Source organism: Myodes glareolus, chromosome 15 (assembly GCF_982192425.1).
Source record: "Myodes glareolus chromosome 15, mMyoGla1.1, whole genome shotgun sequence".
NCBI lineage: Eukaryota > Metazoa > Chordata > Mammalia > Rodentia > Cricetidae > Myodes > Myodes glareolus.
The window spans coordinates 72958041-72979313 of NC_142040.1; the positions used below are offsets into that span (position 1 = coordinate 72958041).

General features: G+C 40.6%; 1 protein-coding gene across 1 annotated transcript; it reads left to right on the forward strand.

Annotated features, from left to right (window-relative positions):
- The first annotated feature begins 10739 nt into the window (after positions 1-10739).
- On the forward strand, positions 10740-20153 carry LOC125415901 (zinc finger protein 58-like). Its single transcript, XM_087897009.1, has 5 exons — positions 10740-10845; positions 12000-12196; positions 14519-14645; positions 15635-15730; positions 19617-20153. Exons 2-5 carry the CDS (start codon positions 12194-12196, stop codon positions 20012-20014), a joined length of 624 nt encoding a protein of 207 aa, XP_087753135.1. The 5' UTR covers positions 10740-10845; positions 12000-12193; the 3' UTR covers positions 20015-20153.
- The last annotated feature ends 1120 nt before the right edge of the window (positions 20154-21273 follow it).

Here is a 21273-nt window from a genome sequence, read left to right on the forward strand (position 1 = left end):
CAGCATTTGACTCTGGAGTCCTTATTGGTTATATAAAAGGACAGAGACAGAGTTAAAACAGTGCAAATGCTCTTGCAATTATAAGGCCTCTGTAGCAAGGCGGCAGCTGTGGCTGCAGAGGTGCAGTCATCAGCTGAGGTAGTGATAGTTTCGGGTGCAACTGCTTTGCCTCAGATAAAAACAGCAGTGCCCACAGAGCGATAATAGCATGGAAGTTATTGGGGTAACCAGTCATTTTCGGACTGCATTTGTAGCTTCTTCTACAAACTGTAACTCATGTGATGTTAATTTGGTGATAAACTTGTGCCTGACTAGGTGATAAGTCCTGGGGAGGATTTAATGCAGTCATTCTAATGAGTAGACAGTAACTAAATAAACCCAAGTTCTCCACTTTATACCCACAGTCGGGCACCTCTCAACCCTCACCAGAATGTATTAATTGTGCAGTAGATGGAGAAGACTACACAGATGGAAAACGATCAAAGCATTGAGAATATTCGTCTGTGGAGGGCCCTAATCCAAAGGTGACACCTGTATCACACATTGTCAGTTATTTCCCTGGCACACACCTAAAGCCAAAAGTCATGGAGAAGAGTTGAAAAGAATGTCAGAGCCAGGTATAGTAGACGTGTGCCCTGAAGCAGTAGAAATGCTGAGACTTTTCTAGAACAGCGAAAGATTGATAGAAATTTTATGCATGAGCACCCTATGATTATGACTACGTGGATAACGCTGATATAAGCTCAACTACAGCATACAACAAGCATGGGTGCATAAGGCCCTCACTATCTCACCTCAGTGGAGGAGCTGTTGGTAGTTGCTGACTCCTGAGGGAGACAGTCAATCTGGTTACCTTCCAGGTTCCAGTCAACTCTCCTATACCCCCAAACACTGAGTAAGTACATTGAAGAAATAACAAAGAAAAAGCCCACTGAGTTGTGAGTGTAACATGTTTTCAAGGGTAAGAAATAATAGGTGAAGGAATATGGAGTTTTAAGTAAAAGATGTGACATCCATGTATTAAATTCTCCCAAAAAATATCATTTTAAAGCTTGTTGGTTTTGTACATGTCCAAACCTGTTTTAGCAGTGATTACAGCACATGAATTTGGCTGTCATTTACAGAGGGTCAGCATCCTACTGGGAAGGCCTCATGAGGGAGCAAGTGAGAAGGGCTGAGGTGCTGAGGACTGAGGGGCCCTGCATCAGTGTAACCTCAGGGAAGAGACAGGGATGGCTTTGCAGAGATGAGATGCGGCCAGACTCACCTTGTTTCCCCTTGGCGTTGCCATGGGTACAAGAGAGGAAAGCAGAACAGCAGCTTCTCCACCCTCGCCTCCCTCCCTCCCTCCCTCCCTCCTACCTACATCCACAGTGATCACAGCTGCTTTAGCTCCTGCTCATCCATCATTAGTAGACTTAGAAAAGCAGTGTAGCAGGCAACTGAACTTGGTGGGTAGAAAGTTATGAGATAATACACCATATAATTTCTACCATTGAGTTTGAAAACAGTTCATTAACATGTACATGTCTTGTGCACATTAGAGGAAACAGAGAAATGTGCTTCTGCCTTCAAATTCCAGCTCAGTTAATAACGAAGAAAGGCTGCTGTGTGGAAAGGTTTTGTTTTTAAAAATGTCTAAGATGTTGTCAGCAGTGCACCTAGAAAAAATGTCGGGTTTGCTATGTATGGGAGTCGGTGCTTTCTTCCTGCTTGGAGTCTCTGCAGACCTGGGTATCATTTTCCTCAGGACACAGAGGGAGGTTTCCTTATAAATGGAAATGCCCTTAATTGATATACATTTGTTTTGTTTTATGAGAGTATGATTTTTTTTTTGTTTCAGAGCTGCTGTCTGTAGAATAAGAGATCAGCTTATGTGAGAAGTATAGCAGACACAGTCTCATGAGTAGATAGTATAGCAGTGTAACATGAAGGACCGGCTTGTTGGGATATCTGTTCCTGCCCAGTACCCCATAGCCGGCATATCCTAAAGAAATCATACAGACTCTTTAAGATTATAAACTGATTGGCCCATTAGGTCAGGCTACTTATCAGTTCTTATGACTTATCTTAACCCATTATTCTGATCTATGTTAGCCATACAGCTCAGTACCTTTCTCAGTGGGGCAGCTTACATCTTTCCTCTTGGGTGGTCTGGGCAGGAATGCAGAGGAAGCTTCCTGCTTCCCAGAATTCTCCCAGTCTCTTTGCTCCACCCCTACTTCCTGTCTGGCTTTCCTGCCTATACTGCCTGCCTGACCAATCAGTGTTTTATTAAAATATTGACAAATTTATTAAAAAATTGACAAAATGCAGACAATTCTCCCACACCATTTCCCTCTTTTTTTTTTATAAACAAAGGAAAATACCCATAGTCCATTTGTTGGAAATGTGGGCGTAGTCTTTCAGGCTACTTCCTGCTGGTTGTGGGCGCTGATGATCTTATGGGGACCTAAAGAAAATTTAGAGTTATAATCAAGTCCTGACTGGAGTATCCTGTGGGTCTTGATCATCTCAGGCAGCAGTCTTGAATCTGTTCTGGATGTAGAACTCTGTCATCTGGGCCATCTGTTCCTATTGGAGATTTCTCAGGTGCTCTTCCTTTTTTGAACCTGATTTTTCTTAACTCAGAATGAATCCACAGCCTCTCATTTTCTGTGGAAACAAAAGCAAAATCTCTTCTCCAAAGTAACATACCTTTTGACTTCAGTTTTGAAGCCAAGGTATTTTCAAAATACCTATCTTGGGTTAGTTCAGCAGAATTTATAAACAAATATTTTTTAGCAGCTGTTGCTCCTTCCTCAGCAATCAAACAATTCAAAGAGAGCATAATAGCACACGGTATCAAGATTCTCTGTGTATTTTCCATCTTTATGTGGCTTTATTTTAACTTCTATTTCTTTTATTTTTACTTTTAACTTTTGGCTTTTTGAGACAGGTTCTCTTTGTCCTGGAATAACTCTGTAGACCAGGCTGTCCTTGAACTCACAGAGATCCCTCTGTCTCTGCCTCCCCAGTGCTGGGTTCAAAGGTGTATGCTACCACACCTTGAACTCAGAGATCTGTCTGTCTCTGCCTCCCAGGCATTGGGTTTAAAGGTGTGTGCTACCACACCTTAAAGTCACAGAGGTCAATCTACCTCTACCCCTTGAAGTTACAGAGGTCAATATGCCTCTGCCTCCCAGGCATTGGGATTAAAGGTGTGTACCACCACACCCAACTACTCTCTTTTTACTTTAAGAACTTTAACTTTTATCCTGCATATATTTTTAACACACTGTAAACCATTTAGAGGTTTTCTTTGTCTTTGAATCTCTCTTTACTGTATATCTCTCTTTCTGACTACATGAGTCGTTAAAGAGTATATTAGAGCCATGGCTTTGAAAGCTGAATCCAGCCCATTCCTTAGCGTTCCAGCCTCATGGCAGAGGTATCGCTGGAGCCATTTTTCTTGCCACAACTCTATGGCGTTTCAAGGTCCCTGACAGCAAGCAAGCTGTAGCATTCTGCTCACTGACCACACTCAGTCGGACTGCCTGCCTGAAAGAGTCAGAGTTTGCCCTGGCAGGACGGCCCAGAAAGCCGGCATTTTAAAACAGCACAGCTTTTTTCCTGCTACGGCTGAAACCCGAAAAGCATGCATTCAGCTTTTCATCAACACCGTTTAAGTGGTTCGTGGCAGGACCTCTTAAAAGAGCTACAACGTTTTGCAGCTAAAGCTGAGTCAAGAAGCCTCTCTTAGATGAGAGCATTTGCTTGCCTCTAGCAAGCAGAGCAGACCTGAGAAATTGCTGCTACCAAGAAGCCATGCTTTACTCTATTCTTTCCCAAGCTTTCTCAAGCTTTCTGTGGATTCAGTTATCCACGTGGGCGCCATATGTAACATGAAGGACCGGCTTGTTGGGATATCTGTTCCCGCCCGGTACCCCACAGCCGGCATATCCTAAAGAAATCACACAGACTCCTTAAGATTATAAACTGATTGGCCCATTAGGTCAGGCTACTTATCAGTTCTTATGACTTATCTTAACCCATTATTCTGATCTATGTTAGCTATACAGCTCAGTACCTTTCTCAGCTGGGCAAGTTACATGCTGCCTCTTCGGTGGTCTGCGCAGGAGTGACGGAGGGAGCTTCCTGCCTCCCAGAATTCTCCCAGTCTCTTTGCTCCACCCCTACTTCCTGTCTGGCTTTCCCGCCTATACTGCCTACCTGGCCAATCCCCATTTTATTAAAATATGATTGACAGAATACAGACAATTCTCCCACACCATAGCAGAGATTCAGAAGCTCAGGGAAAACATACTATAGCAAAGGCTCCTGCTGTCCAGAGTAGCTAGTATAGAAGAAACAAACACACTCAGGAGTAAATAGTACTTTCAGTTGTTCTAAGCCTCCCTCCTAGACCAGCCTCTATTCAAGTAATAAAACTGCAAAACTTGGTATCTTGAAGCAAAACTAGGGATTGTTTCATGCCACAGTTATGTGAGTAAAGATCTAGGAGTTGCTACTTCATGGTGTCTGTGGTGTGTATTTTAAGCATGGTGATATGTAATCAATGGATCAGCTATTTTGAATGGAGGGTCACTGTTGTTTATATCCTGACCAGGAATCCCGTCCTCTCTTTGCAAATCATTTTGATTTCCCATCAATGTCCTCGTAGTCTTTAGTTTTTTGTATGACGCTGACAAGTATCTCCTAGGGAAACCAACAGAATATGCCAGATTTCTTATCACATCACTGTGTCCTTTCAGCTGTTCTAAGCCTCCCTCCAAGACCAGCCTCTATTCAAGTGCAGTTCCATCTCCACTTCCCAGTCAGAGTAAACAGATGTAACAATTTTCAATGAGTGGCAATGTGCCTACTTTAGGCAGACATTATTTGAATTTATTCTCTATAGAAAATGAATTTTCCCAGTCTCAATTTACCTGATATGCTTGCTGTTAATTTTATTAACTAAAATCCCTCCTCATGATACCCTGTTATAGGCCCACTGCCCTCCACCCACAGCATCTCACAGAAGATTGGCCGCAGGACAACAAACCCTTGCCCTATGTAGAATGGTGGTAGCTGTGCTGACCAAAATAGGGTGTGATCCTTACAGTTACTTCTACTTTGGGCATCTGCTCAGGTTCACTCCGATGTTAATGTTTCCATCTTTATCTTCTCTGAACAATGACAGTGGCACAAGATCCCCTGCAGGGGGCAACATTCTTACTAAACAGAGAAGTATAGGTGTCAGGGCACACACAGATGTGAGCCTGTTCCACCTTGTCTGAAGGTCAGGGAATTTGAGCTTATTTTTGTGCTTTCAAAGTTGTTGACAACCGGTGTGCCTGTAGAACAAGATATACTGACATAGGGTGCAGTTACTTGGTGTTTTGTACATTAATATGGCCCCTAGAAGTGTATCCGCTTCACCCTAACCTAAGGTCAGAGAAATCAAGCACACTCCTGTGCTCCTTCATTTAAAACAGGAGGTTTGACGTAGGGAGTGACTGCCTACAGGACACTTGACCTTCTGTACGTTCCCTGCCCCAAACATCAAATGCTTCACTCAGTAATGGATGGCTGATGTCTCAAGCACCGAGGCAGTTAACTGCTCTGGTTTCCCTTTGTGTCATGTTAAAGCAATATTTTGCCTTCTTTCCCCCTTCTGTATTGGGGTATAAAAGTCTATGAAAAATAAACGTGGCCAAACTTTGAATTCAGCGCTCAGTATCCACTGAGTTACCCTTCTGGTACTATCCTATGTCTCTGTGTTTCTTTCTTATCTCTGTTCCTCCAACCTAACATTCCTAATCCTCACATTCCTACCCTTGACACACAAACTAGCCATGGCTAAGATCATGGCAAAAGTCACCCTAAAGGTGACATATGACCTATGGGTACCTAAGAACCGCTAATAGCCAGAGAATTAGTCTTCCCCAAGGATGAGCCTACTCACTATTCATTCACTAACAAGTGGTCAGACATCAAAGCATATATACAGGCAACACTGAACGTAATAGTTTGTTCAAATTTATATAGTCATGTGTACATATATAGATTTATGTACTGTGTGTGTGTAACCATAATAATTAGAGAAGGTCAACCATGTATCTGAGATAGATTATGTGGAAACAGGAGAGAAGTTGCAATGAGGAGATAGATAGGAAAATGACATTTTAATTCAATAATTTTTTACAGAAAAATTACACTCTTGCCAATTGTGACAATATTGGTGAAACTGGAAGTTTTTTCAGGCAAAGGTAAATAACACATGATCTCATCAACGTGTTAAATTAATGAATTGACACTCATATAAGATCGAGCTATGTTGAACATAAAGAATTGTAGGGCAGAGATATTGGAGATGTAATTTTTTTCCCACTGACCAAGGACATCAATAATCCAACACTTGGGTGTCTGTAACAGGATGCTTTTTTCCTGCCCACTAGTTCCCGAATAACCACTCTGAAGGTTACTATTAATTATGAGCTGTTTTGCTGATGGTTCAGGCTTAATATTAACTATTTCTTCTTTTTAAGTTAACCCATTTCTATTAGTGTATATTTTACCACGAGGCTTTTGTCGTGTTACCTCACATCTTGCTTCCCCAGTGGCTGCTGGTGTTTCCCTGACTCTGCCCTTCTTCCCCCTGTATCTTGGCTTATATTTCTCACCTGGCTCTATTCTGCCTGGCTATTGGCCAAAGCCATTTTTTTATTAACCAATGGAAATAAAACACATAAACAACACCTAGAAAGACCTCCCAGGTTAAGTGTGGACAGATTTTCCCATTTGTTTATGGAATGCTTGTCTACTAACTATAGAAAAATGGGTTGCATTTGTTTACCTTGCCTGCCTAAGGAACCTGATTCGTCTAATATGAAGCTAAATAGCCAATAGCTAGACAGGAGGTATATGCAGGACTTCCAGGCAGAGAGAGCAAGTAAGAGGAGGAATCATGGTGATAGAGACAAAGGAATTGTCAGTAGACAGACAGACTGACACAGAAGAAACAAGAAAGTACGACATACAGAACAAAAGAAAATTAAAAGCCCCAAGGCCGAACATAAATGAATAGAAACAGCTTAATTTAAATTATAAGAGTTAGTGGAAGCCTAGCAGTGGTGGTGCATGGTTTTAATTTCATCACTCGAGAGGCAGAGACAGGCGGATCTCTGTGAGTTTGAGGTCAGCCTGGTCTACAAGAAATAGTTCCAGGACAGGCTCCAAAGATACAGAGAAACCCTGTGTCAACGAACAGTAAAATAAATAAATAAATAAATAAGTGATTGAGTTGGTGGGAGAAACGTAAGCTAAAGGCCAAACTTTTTCAGTTAATAAGAAGCTGCTGTGTCATTACCTTGGAGCTGTTGGTGACCCAAAGTAAAATGCCAACTACACTTCCTGAACAATGAACTCTCTAGCTCAGGATGATAGGAAGGAGAAGCCCCCAGTACTGTTATTCCAAATGCTGGATGTTCCTTATGTAGGGTACATTCCAGAAGTCTGCATGATAGTGTTTGAGGAGGTGACCATACCATAACTGAGAGAGAATCCAAAGCTTAACCGTGAAATTCTTACAAATACCTCTTTATTACATAAAGTGCTGATGTTTCCAGTATTGATGAAAAGGAAAAATGATGTGTGACTGTTCTCATAGATCATTCTGGTATGTTACTCAAAGTATATGAAAAGCATAATATCTAAAATTAGAAAATTTTGAAATAAGAAAATAGCATCAGCGATTTTTTTTTCAGCCGTTGAACACTGCTGCTCAAATATCATATGTGCAAAACATGCTTCAGGAGTACCACGATCACCTCCACCAGTACCTGTCAGAGAAATGATAGAAAGGAAAAATGACAAAAACATCAAGTGATGTGTATTCTATTCTAAATTCTCAGGCAGTACTGTTAGTCCTGTACTTGCCTATTTTCTCATATGATCAGATACTTAACTGGTATTTAGTCCGTGAGTTCTTCCCCTTGTCCCGTGTCACTGTCATCTGCATCATTACTGAACTCTGTAGAAATCCTGAGGCCACAGCACAGCCAGAGCTGCTGCATCAGACTCTGTATTTTCATACACTTCACTGTCATGGTTGCGCACATGAACTGTTGAGAAATCCCTTCTCCCTCACTGTGACTTTCTCCTGTGAGGAATACCTATATGTGTGGTGTGTTGTAGCACATAGCACTGAATGTATGTGCTGTGGATGCATTTATTTTACATTTCAATTGTCTTAAGTGGATCATGTCCTGCTGGGCATATATGATCGATTACCTTGACTTTCCTTGGAGATCATCAGACAATTTATATTGGAGACAAATCATACATGTGTGAAGAGTGTGGCAAATGTTTCCATTTATCTTCCTCCCTTCGGCGACATCAAACAATTCACTGTGAAGACAATCCCTACAAGTGTGAGAACTGTGGTAAAAGGTTTAAATCTTCTTTATCCCTTCAACAACATCAAACCATCTATTCAGCAGACAGTCCTTCTACCCGTGTACATTGTGGCCAATGGTTTTCCTATTCTGGGGATCTTCAGGATCACCAAACAGTTCATACTGGAGAGAAACCCTTCAAATGTGAAGAATGGCACAAAGCCTTTCTTTATCATTTATCCCTTAAGCCATGCAAGAGAGTTCATACTGGAGAGAGACCCTTTAGGTGTGAAGAGTGTCGCAGAGCCTTTAATTGTCCCCCATTCTTCAGGACACACAAGAGAGTTCATACTATGGAGAAACCCTATAAGTGTGAAGACTGTGAAAGGTGCTTTTCCTCACCTCATTCCCTTAAACAACATAAAAAAGGAAAAATTCATCCTGAAGAGAGTCTGTAAACTTGTGGGGAATGTGTCATCTTAATATCCTATTCAACATATGATATAGTTAATACAAGAGAGAAATTCAACAAATGTCTTTAAAAGTTTATTTCTTCAAGCCTTGAAACGCATCATATGATTCATTCTGACTGTAAATGTCATAAGTGATATGGGATTCCCCTCTGTATGCTGTGAATGTTTTATTACCATTGGTTAATAAAGAAGCTGCATCCGCCAATGGCTTAGCAGAGTAAAGTAATGCAGGGAATGTAAACAGAGATACAGAGAGAGTAGGAGGAGTCAGAGAGATGACATGTAGCTGCTGAAGGAGACAGATGCCACAGCCTCAGGGTGGTACTCAAACAACACATCATATATTTTCTATCATTGAGTTTTGTTAAAACAGTTTATTTACATGAAAATGTCCTTTGCACATTAGAGAAAACACTGAGAAATGTGTTTTCCCTTCAAAATCCATCACAGTTGATAACACGGAAAGGTTCTGTTTTTTTTTTTTTTAAAAAAAATGTCTAAGATGTGGTCAGAAATGCACCTAAACAGTCATGAGGTTTGCTATGTGTATGTGAGTCATATACATTAAGAGATATTAATGACCAGTGGTTGCTATCTCCTGTTAATTTAGTTTTCATCATTGGTGATATTAATTTGTGCGTTTTTTTCTTCTTTGGGATTTGCTGTAATGAGATCATCAATTGTCTGTGTTTTTGTTGGTGTAGCCATCTTCCTTGGGTTGGAGTTTTCCTTCTAGTATTTTGTGTAGGACTGGGTTTGTGGCTACATATTCTTGAAATCTAGATTTGTCATGGAATATCTTGTTTTGTCCTTGTATGGTGATTGACAGTTTTGCTGGATATAGTAGTCTGGGCTGTCATCCGTGGTCTCTTAATGTCTTCATAATGCTTGACCATGACCTTCTGGCTTTCATTTTCTCCACTGAAAAATCAGGTGTGATTCTGATAGGTCTACCTTTATATGTTACTTGGCCTTTTTCCTTTGCAGCTCTTAATATTCTTTCTTTACTCTGTATGTTTAGTGTTTTGATTATTATGTGGCAAGAAGACTTTTTTTTTTCCAGTCTATTTGGTGTTCTGTAAGCTTCTTGTATCTTCATAGGCGTATTTTTCTTTAGGTAGGGAAAGTTTTCTTCTATGATTTGTTAAATAAATTTTCTGTGCCTTTAAGTTGAACTTCTCCTTCTTCTATACCTATTATTCTAAGATTTGGCCTTTTTATGGTGTCCCATATTTCATGGATATTTGGGGTTAAGCTTCTGTTAGATTTAATGTTTTCTTTAACTGATGAGTCCATTTCCTCTGTTGTATCTTCAGCGCTTGAGATTCTCTCTTCCATCTCTTGTATTCTGCTACATACTCCAGGCTGGGAAAAGGAATAGATACATTATCTGTGTTTTGTCAGACAGCTTTTCACCAGGAGATGAACAAAGGTAGTAGTCTCGGCTGCAGTTAGGAAGCCTGTTAGCTGTTCTTAATCGCATACAGTCAAGCTGACCAATAGGAAGGAAGTTAAGAATGCCTCACTCACTGATAAAAGGTGCCAAGCCACGAGGCCAACATAGATATAAATTATGGGTTAACTCTTCTGATTACGGCGTTTCCTCTTTAAAGGCTGTACTTTTCCCTGAGCTCCAAGCTGCACATTGCTTCACCTACTCCTTTGAGATGTAGTTCAAACTCCATATTGAATATTAAAAACCCTCTTGTGCTTTGCATCTGAATCCGGCGCCGTGGAGTAACATTTTGGGGAATAATTAACTTGGGTATACAATTTATTTTTGTTTTATTTAGTTTAGTTTTGTTTCTAATTTCATACCTCCTAGGGATGTATGCTTCGCGCAGATTTCTGGGAAATGTAGTCCCTGCGTCTGTGACGTCACAATTAGCTGTCTAGGAAATCACATTTCCTGTTTTGGTCTACCTGAGCGACTTTCCCAAAGTTGGAGGAGAGACCCGCCTGTCTGGCTTTCCTGTTGCGTCTCTGACGTGGAGGTTGGTCCAGGGTGCAGCGCAGCCTGAGGCACTGTGCGGGGTGCGGGGCCGTCTTGGAGGGAGCGGACCTGGGCTGGGTGGGAAGGCGGGAGAAGCTGCCTTGGAGGTGCTGTGCTCAACTGGCTGGGACGCCTGATGGTTGCAGGTCAGGGCACAGTGCCCTGAGTGATGGTTTCCTTAGGACGCCACTTGCAGCCCGAGTCCGCCTTGGACTTCTGTTTGGTAGCGCGGAGTAGTACGAGATTCAGGGTTGCAAGCTAAGGATGGTCAGCTGACTGCCTGCTCCTGAGATGGAGCTGGGAGTTCACTGAGCAGCTATGGTGGGAAAGCCTGCCTCACTTCTGACCCATTCTCCCAGGGATGCTGTGAGATTTTTCAGTATCTTCTCTTTCTTTCTTTCTTTCTTTCTTTCTTTCTTTCTTTCTTTCTTTCTTTCTTTCTCTCTCTCTCTCTTTCTCTCTCTCTCTCTCTCTCTCTCTCTCTCTCTCTCTCTCTCTTTCTTTCTTTCTTTCTTTCTTTCTTTGGTTTTTCGAGACTGTGTCTCTGTAGCTTTGGGGCCTGTTTGGAACTAGCTCTTGTAGACCAGACTGGATTCAAACTCACCGAGATCCGCCTGCCTCTGCTTCCTGAGTCCTGGATTAAAGGCTTACTGGGATTAAACGCGTGCGCCACTATCGCCCAGCTGAGATTTCTTAGTATCTTTAGAACAGTCGTGGTTTCTGATCTGTCCTTTACTTTGTAACTGGCTTAACGTATGGTCTCAAGGTTTATAAAAAGATTTTATTCTTCGATAAGCCTCTCTGCCTATGCAATAATCGGAATCAGACCAAATTAAACGGAATTAGAAAAAGCCCAGGGTTAATGTATACCAATGCTCCCTGATGGATTTCCAGCCTCACAGAGAGAGGAGACGGGGAAGACTGTTAAAGCGATGACTGCACACCTGTTAGCATTGCTCTCTGAGAAAGAATTCTCTTTGCCTCCTTTGAATAGCTCTGCCTATAGTCAACAAATGTTCTTTTTTTTTGCATATTACTCTGTGTTAGTTACTGTCATGATCCGATGTACTTTCTTCTGATTTTCTCTGTTTTTTTACAGTTTGCTTCTTTCACTTTAATCTGAGACTTCATTGTTTCTTGATTTCCATTCTGCAGTTCTTGACTGATGTGGCTACTGCGGTTACATTCCTGGGTCTTTGTCTGCAGCTGCAGCTGGGATGCCTCCCCTGTCCTAACAGCAGAGGCTGCACTGTGAGCAGATGCTTCTTACAGTGAGCCAGAACCAAACCACTCCCTGCACTGTCCTTCCCACGGGGCACTGCATAGCCAACCAGTAAAGCAGACTGCTAATGGTGGGTCCTGCTCCTCTGCAGGTCCAGTCCAGTTCCCCTTGTTGGCAGCCCTGTGTCTTTCCCCCCAGGCTTCTTTTACTGAACTCTAATGTCAGTGTTTTGCTTTAAGGAGACTCAGAAACAATGTATGACTATTAAAATCCACAAATACATCTAGACTGCTAACATACACAGCAAAACATAATCAAAAAACACAGCAAAAAAAATCATAGTCTATAATTCATGTTTCCAAAGCAGGTACTATATTTCTCCCATATTTTTCATGGTTTAATTCACTTTCTGAGTCATAAAATTGTAAAACTTGGTGGCTTGCAGCAAAAACTAGTGATTGTTTCTTGCCACTTTTGTGTGTGTAGAGCCCTGGAAGAAAGACCTACGAGTTGTTATTTCATGATGTCTGTGGTGCATGTTTTAAGCACTATGTCATGTGATTCATAGGTTGTCTACTTTGAATGGAGGGTCCCTAATTTTTAGATCCTGACCTGCAATCCCATCCTATCTTTGAGCATCATTTTGAGTTCCCACCAATCCCACCTAGTCTTCAGTTTTGTCCGTCTCTCCGAAAGCTGTTTCTGAGGGACACCAAGAGGAAATGCAAGAATTCTTATTGTACATACTCTGTCCATTTTATTGCTCTAGGCTTGCTTCTAGGACCAGCCTCCACTACTCCTGAACTGTGAATCAAGCCTCTTTTGTTTAGCTTTCTTTCTGACCATTATCCATAACAACTTGTAACCAACACTCTAAACAAAGACAAACATTCATAATCCATTTTTTTGCTTATGTAGTGTACCTTTCTAAACTGCTTCCTGCTGATTGGGGGCCCTGGTAATCTTAAGGGGCCCTAAAGAAAATTGAGATTTATGGTCAAGTCCTGACTAGAATATTCTGTGAGGCTTAGTCATCTCATTCAGCAGTTTTGAAGCTGGATGTGCCTTATGTAGGGTGCATTCCAGAAGTCTGGAAAGTAGTGTTTGAGGGGTGAACATACCATAACTGAGAATACAAAGCTTAACCATGAGATTATTACAAATACCTCTTTATTAATTAATTGCTGAAACTTCCTGTAGTGATCAAAAGGAAAAATGATGTGTGACTGTTTTTATAAATCATTTTGGGACATTACTTAAAATATATAAAAACATAAAATCTAAAATTAGGAAATTTTGACATGTGAAAATAGCATCAGCGATTCCATTTCTCAGCTACGCACATTGACACTCAGGTGTCGTGTGTGCAAACATGCTTAGGAATACCGCAACCCCCTTCTTCAGTACCTGCCAGAGAATAGATAGGAAGGGGAAAGGGCGAAAGCTTGAAGTGATGTGTATTCTATTCTTAATCTCAAGCAGTACTGTTAGTCCTGTTCTTGCCTATTTTCCCATATGATCAGATACTTAACTGGTATTTAGTCCGTGAGTTCTTCCCCTTGCTGCTCCTTCTCATGTCCCGTGTCACTGTCATCTGCATCATTACTGAACTCTGTAGAAATCCTGAGCCCACAGCACAGCCAGAGCTGCTGCATCAGACTCTGTATTTTCATTACACTTCACTGTCATGATTGTGCGCATAAACTGTTCAGAAATCCCTTCTCCTTCACGGTGACTTCCTGTGAGGAATACATATATGTGTGGTGCGTAATAGCACATGACACTAAATGCATGTTCTGTGAATGTATTCATTTTACATGTCTTTCTCAAATTGATCGTGTCTACCTGGCCTTATGGGCTTGTTTACCTTGTCTTCACTACCGATGGTCAGTGTGAGATCATGTGACCACTTCAGAAATGTCTGAGGAATATTACTACCTGTGGAAGAACATTTCTAACTCTCTTTCATCCTCGGAGAAATCCACAGACACGTGATGCCTGTCTGAGGGTTTCTATTGCCGTACTAAAGCACGTGATGAGAGTCAGCTTGGAGAAGAAAGGGTTTATTTTAGACTCCAACTCCAGGTAACAGTCCATCACTGAGAGAATTCAAGGCAGGAACCCTAGGCGTGAGGTAGAGAACAAGACACAGAAGAACACTGCTTTCTGACTCCCCGAGACTGCTTTCCTGAACCATGTATAACTGCATGCCCAGTGTAGGCACCACCCATAGTGGGCTGTGCTGTCTCATAGGAATCACTAGTTAAGAAAATGCCCCTAGACTTGGCTACAGGACAGTCTTGGTAGAAATTTTTTTCAATTATTTCTCTCTCTTTTCAAATAGGCCCTAGATAGTTTCAAGTTCTATCCAGCCTAATGCCTCTTGTCATTTAAATTATTTATGGTTTTAATTAAATTAATGTGTGGTATCATTCACTGATCTTTATTTCAGGAAATGCTCTCCTTCTGGGATGTGGCCATTGAGTTCTCTCCAGAAGAGAGGGAATGTCTGGATCCTGCTCAGTGGAATCTGTACAGGGATGTGATGTTGGAGAATTACAGCAACCTTGAATTCCTGGGTGAGCATCTCATCTATTGTGACTTCTTATTTCACCATCAACATGTAGCTTCCTCGCTTTGTATGGTTTCTCATGGGAGCATTTCAACAGTCAGTTTCATATCCTTCATTTTCAAAAATATTAAGGATATCGCTGTATTCAATATCATTTTGGAGTTAAAGTGATGACTCAGTCATTAAGACCACTGAGTGCTCTTCTAGAAAACTATTAAGTAAAAGGAAACTGCACTTTCCTTCCTGGCCGCCCAGACCCGAATAAACAGAGAGAAACTATATTAATTACAACACTGTTTGGCCTGTTAGCCCAGGCAGGAAATCCCACATCACCGGCACGCCTATGGCAGCTCACAATTGTTTGTAAACCCAAGGTCTGACATCCCTATGTTGTGTGATGCTTTGATTGTGTTCTGTTCTGACAAATAAAGCTTTGTTGGAGTCAGATGATAGAACTAGCCTCTAGCTGACCATAGAGATAGGAAGACTGTAGAGAGGAGAACAGGACGTGGAAAGCTGGGCTGAGACAAGATCTCTGCCCTTTGGATGTGGGAATGGAAGAAGTAGGTGCTTCTCTGATCTTTCAGTTTCTTAGCCGTTATCTGACTCCTGATTTTTTTATGAAAAATTAAAATAAATAATGAAAGTAGAAAGATTCCTTACACTGTTTGCTTCTCTCTGAGTTTAACCTTTCTAAAATGGATATGTCTTTCCCTCACTCTAGTGGGACTTTTAGAAATTCGGTGGCATGAGAAGTGGAGCTTACTTTCTACTTGAAGTGTTTTACAATTCAGTTTTACTGTTTTTCCCTTGAAATGAAACTCAGAATCTGGATGTTGTAGACTTCATCATGTGTTGTAGTGATCGTGTCTAAAAACACTTAAGAAACTTATTGTCTGCTATTGTCTGTGCTTACAAGCCATGTGCAGGAAGTGACATGTCAATAAACATGTCAGAAGAACCTATTAGCAGCTTCTTCTCTTTATCTACAAATAGGTCTTGTTGTCTCTAAGCCACACCTGGTGACATTTCTGGAGCAAAGACCAGAGCATTCAGATGGGAAGAGACCAGCAGCAGCCACGGTGCACCCAGGTGTGTAGGAATGCGGGGTTCAGGGGCAAAGCTGAGACCCAGAGATCCAACAAAAAGTCAGGTTTTCCCATTTACTTTGACACATGATACCATGGGAATCGTTCTTTAGGTCTCTCCTTGTCTCTCTTGTCTCAGTTTTATGAGGGTTTGAGTCTCTTAAGCTTTGGATTTCCCCAATTACAAGCTGTGCTTCTACTTACAGTGACCTCCAAGGTCTTTCCTTTTGTTGATTCTCCATTGTAGTGTAAGACTCGGGGAAATAGAACTCAGAGTTGTAAAGACCGAGAGTCTTTTATTTAAAGAGGTTGAGAGCAGACTCATGACAGAAAGATCTCTACAGAAAAGAAACCATAATGCGTTAATAAAGGCAAACCCACAATTCCATCACAGAGAGCCAGGCAGAGACAGAAGGCTCAACAGTGTCAGTTCTGTTGGTCAGAACAATTGGGGGGTTGGAAGCAGTTGGATAAAACTTATACAAACCGGATGCTCTTTGGGCTGTGCATTCCCTGCTGATCTTAGGGAAGGATCAAAGCATTAGCCTATCGTATAAGGGGAATGTGTTGAACCATTAGATACACCAATTTAACAGAGGCGGTTTGTGTTTTTTCAATACTATTTCTCAATTGCTTTACCAGGTCATGACCATTAGACATAGGAAGACTAGGATAGAATAACCCGCAAGGCCTTACACTGTTGATTCAGGGATGCCCATCAAACCAGTTATGAGTGCAGTGTTGTGTGCCTCTCTTTCATAATGGTTAGTAGATTTAAGCCTTTAAGTGAGTTGTAAGACTCCATGACTTTTAAGGTTTTCTTTTTCAAGTTTATCTATTTATCATGTACAAGGGCTGGTATTTGGATACCTATGCAGTAACAACTTGTTAAAGAAATTTCAAACTTATATGTGTCAATCTGTTGTTTTTAGATACATCAGTACTGGTAATATGTTTTATGTCAGATACATTCAGGGTTGCCATCCTTGGTAGAAGTATAGGAAGCATTATGGCTAATGTTACCATGAGTTCAAATGGATGAAAATATCTTGTGATCACTTCTTCTCAAGGTCTCCTGTTGATTCTCAAACGTCCTTAGTGTATATTTTCATTAGTCTAGGTTGTTAATGGGATCAGTACTGATGAGTTTAGGCGGTGTTTTTCATCATTAGCTCGATGGATCAGCTCTGTGCTGGCATCCAATCCCAAATAACCATACTGCGACTCTATATTAATTATAAATGCTTGAATGACGGCTCAGGTTTATTACAAGTTAGGTCTTTCATTTTCATTAACCCCTGTGTCTTCTACACTCTTACACATGGCAGTGCCTGTTCTTCATGTTGTATGTTTTCCCCTTGCTTCTCAGAGTCCTGGTCACTGCTCTGACTCTGCTTTTCTAATGCCAGGATTTGGTCTGCACCAAAAATCCTGTTTAACCAGAGACATACCAATTTTTTATTAACAATAAAAGCAACACATCTTCACAGTATATAGAGTATATTCTCTCTCCCTCCTTTTTTCCTTTTAAAGTAAAGACATGTGAAAACTGCATAGGTTGCTTTAATCCAGTCGTTTTCACAGTCCCGTGAGTCTCAGCAGCTCCCATCCCTTCATTAGCAGTCAGAAAATCCACATACAACACAGTAACACACGGATTCCAGACACTCAGTGTATTTTACTTTTTGTGTGTCTTAACTTTCATATTACTTTATTCCCCCTATAAGGACTTTTGCTTTACTTTAAAATTATATATGTATTTTCTGACCATCTATAGTATTTTTCTCTTCTCCCATAAGACTTTGTACATTTTTAAACACTGTAACCCATTTAAATTTTTTTTTTAACCGTCTGGATCTGTCTTTCCTGAACATCTGTAATCTTTTCTGTTCACATGAGCAAAACCCCAATGCTGCCACCCACTGTGCTGGTGGAACTCACGCTGGTGGCTCATATCTGTAGGGAGCTGTCAGGAGATGCACATCTGTACTGCAGCCCACATGAGGGGCACAAGACTACCATTTGGCTCTGCTTTTGTGTAGTGAGAAGTTCTTTTGAGCTTCCTCATGCCTTATGTACTCCAGGGTGTGCCGGGTTGGAATGACATTTTTAGGCGGAAGTTTCTGTCCCAACAGCCCCACCAAAAAACTGAAATGGGGATAATTATTAATTGTAAATGCTCAGCCAGTAGCTTGGGCTCATTTTTAGCTGGCTCTTAACTTTTTAAATGAACCAACATTTTTACTCACCCTCTATCACATTGCAGTTCCTTCTTTAAATACAGTGTGTTCACCTTTTTCTCTGCATCTTCTGGCAACTTCTTTCACTCTGCCACTCTTCTTCCTAGCAGTCTTTCTTCCCAGAAAATTCTGACTAGCCATTTACCCATCAGTTTTAATGATGAGCGTAATACATATTCTTATTGTATAAAAAAAAGATCCATAACAAAGGAGCTGGTCCAGATGTCTCTGGCAGATAACTCAGGATGGCTGCTCTGGGTGAGCTTTCACAGTCCACTCACCTCCTCCTCAGGCTGTGTTGCTTTTGTTACCTGATGTGATGGGTCCTCACTTGGCACATGTGACTTAGTTTGAATGAGTGCCCAGAGTTTATCCTGTTGTGCTGACGGCCCCTCTGGCAGAGCCTCAGTCATGTCTACCACTTTGCTGATGACTGCTTACAACATCTGCCATTGACATCTCATCTGTGCTTTCACCTTTGTTTAGAGGAGGACATGCAAATCCAGGGTACAGGGCATGGCCATTTGAACCACCATGACACTCCCTTAACCAGTATAAGGTATAAGGGTCCCCTCGGTATGCTCAACTACCATATTGGGAGACATGGAATACAGAGAAACTGCAGAGAGCTGGATAATGGAAGGTAGAAATGTTTTTCTCCTTCTAATATTGTGTTTAAGGCCAGCCTGTTCTAGATAGTGAGTTACAGGAGAGCAAGATCTTCATTGAAAAACCTTGTCTTCTAAAACCAACACAAGGGCTGGAGAGATGACTCAGAGGTTAAGAGCACTGACTGCTCTTCCAGAGGTCCTGAGTTCAATTCCCAGCAACCACATGGTGGCTCACAGCCATCTGTAATGAGATCTGGTGCCATCTTCTGGCCAGCAAGCATACAGACAGTCAGAACACTGTATACATAATAAATAAATAAATATTTAAAAAATGCTAAAACCCAAAACAAATAAAAAAGGAAAGAATAATTTTGTCATCTTTTTATTAACAAGTATATTGTCTCAATCAAATTTACATTATGTACAGGTGAATCTGAAGGTTTTTTTGTTTTGTTTTGTTTTGTTTTAACTATGACTCGATATGTTTCAGGTATATATTTTCTGGTCTTTCAAATAAAATGTAAAATAATGTCCTGAATTCGGACTTTAAGTTTTGTCTTTATGTAGACTGTCTATGTATGCAGCATATCCTTTGTACTCCCAAAGTAAAACTATATGTGCAGGATAAAACGTTTGTATTAGACTCTGTCTCAAATTTGCAAAGTCAAAATTAACTTTTTCTTTCCCGGACTCAGCTACTTTCTCATTTTATGGGTGTCCTGCAATATAAAATCTCTATTCATTTGATAGAGTTATTCCTGTTAGTAAAATGCCCTTGCAACTTACTTAGCTATTTAACTTTGAATTATATGCCAATATGTCTATGTTCTATTTGGATGTTCCATTATTCTACTAAAAGCATAGATCATTTCTACCTACAATATTTTATCATTTATATTTCGTGCCTCTAAGTTTTGAAATGACTCTCTTTTTTCACTGCTTCAATATATATTAATAAATGTTTTCTTCTAAAGATAAGCATTGTAAGTTTGAAGAATATTTTCTAACCTTTATTCATATCTCAACATTTGCTCCACAGGAAATTCACCCGAAGATTATAGCATTTTCTCCAAGGCCGTTGATTATAACTCACAATCTAGTCAATGCCAGAGAATTCATGTAAGGGAGAAACCCTACAAGTGTGAAGAATGTGGTAAGGGCCTTAGTTCTTATAAAGCACTTTCCATACACCAGAGACTTCATACTGGACAAAAACCCTACACGTGTAAAGAATGTCACAAGGCCTTCAATACTCGCTCATCACTTTTTATACACCAGAAAAATCATACTGATGAAAAAACCTACAAGTGTGAAGAATGTGGCAGATCATTTTACTATCTTTCAGTGCTGAAGCAACATCAAAGAATTCATTCTGGAGAGAAAACCTACAAATGCGAAGAATGCGGCAGGTTTTTTTTGCTCATTTTCATACCTTAGACGACATCAAAGAAAACATACTGGAGAGAAACCATACAAGTGTGAGAAGTGTGGCAAGTGTTTTTGCTTCACTTCATTCCTCCGGCAACATCAAGCAATTCACTGTGAAGACAGACACTACAATTGTATGGACTGTGGCAGAAGCTTTAACTCTCTTATATACCTTAGACGACATCAAACAATCCATTCAGCACACAGTCCTTATACCTGTGTACACTGTGGCAAATGGTTTTTCTATTCTAGGGATCTTCAGGATCATCAAACAGTTCATACTGGAGAGAAAGCCTACAAGTGTGACAAATGTCACAAAGCCTTTCATTATCACTCATCCCTTAAGACACACAAGAAAGTTCATACTGGAGAAAAACCCTACAAGTGTGAAGAGTGTGACAAAGCCTTTCATTATCACTCATCCCTTTGGAGACACAAGAAAGTTCATAGTGGAAAGAAACCCTATAAATGTAAAGAGTGTGACAGATGTTTTAACTCATCTGTATCCCTTAGACAACATCAAACAATTCATTCTGAAGAAAGTTGTTATATCTGTGTACACTGCAGCAAGAGGTTTTCAAGTTCAAGATATCTTCAGGATCACCAAAGAATTCATACTGGGGAGAAACCCTACAAGTGTGAAGAATGTCACAAATCCTTTCATTATCAGTCATCCCTTTGGAGACACAAGAAACTTCATACTGGAGAGAAACCCTTCAAGTGTTGAGAATGTCATGAAACCTTTTATCTTAACTCATCCCTTAGTAGCCCCAAGACACTTCATACTGGAGGGAATCCCTACAAGTGTAAAGACTGTGACAGATGTTTTTCTTCATCTTCATCCTTTCTACAGCATAAAAGAAATCATCATTCTGTAGAGAAACCCTAAAATTGTGGGGAATGTATCAAAGACTTTATTAATCTTAATATCCTTATTCAATACATGTTATAATTAACACAGGGGAGAAATCCATCAAATGTCTTAAAAAGTTTACTTCTTCAAACCTGAAACCACATCAGATGATTCATTCAGCAAACTTCATGAGTGTGTGAAATGTGGTAAAATATTTACCAACAAATTAAGTATTATCCACCTGAAATAAGTTAACCATTTTGGAATGTCAATATCAATATGTAACGTACAAGAGCACAAATACTAAGAATCTCATCAGAGAACTGCAGAGACTTCTCTTTGCTGCAACCCCCAACAGTTTGCTCAAGCAGTGTGTTTGAAACTTGCCTTTATTAATGAGTTTCTATCTTCTGTA

Excerpts from the sequence above, each read along its gene's own strand:
- LOC125415901 (XM_087897009.1), top strand. Across the intron at positions 14,646-15,634 it reads CAGCAACCTTGAATTCCTGG|GTCTTGTTGTCTCTAAGCCA; the intron begins GTGAGCATCTCA and ends ATCTACAAATAG. Across the intron at positions 15,731-19,616 it reads AGCAGCCACGGTGCACCCAG|GAAATTCACCCGAAGATTAT; the intron begins GTGTGTAGGAAT and ends TTTGCTCCACAG.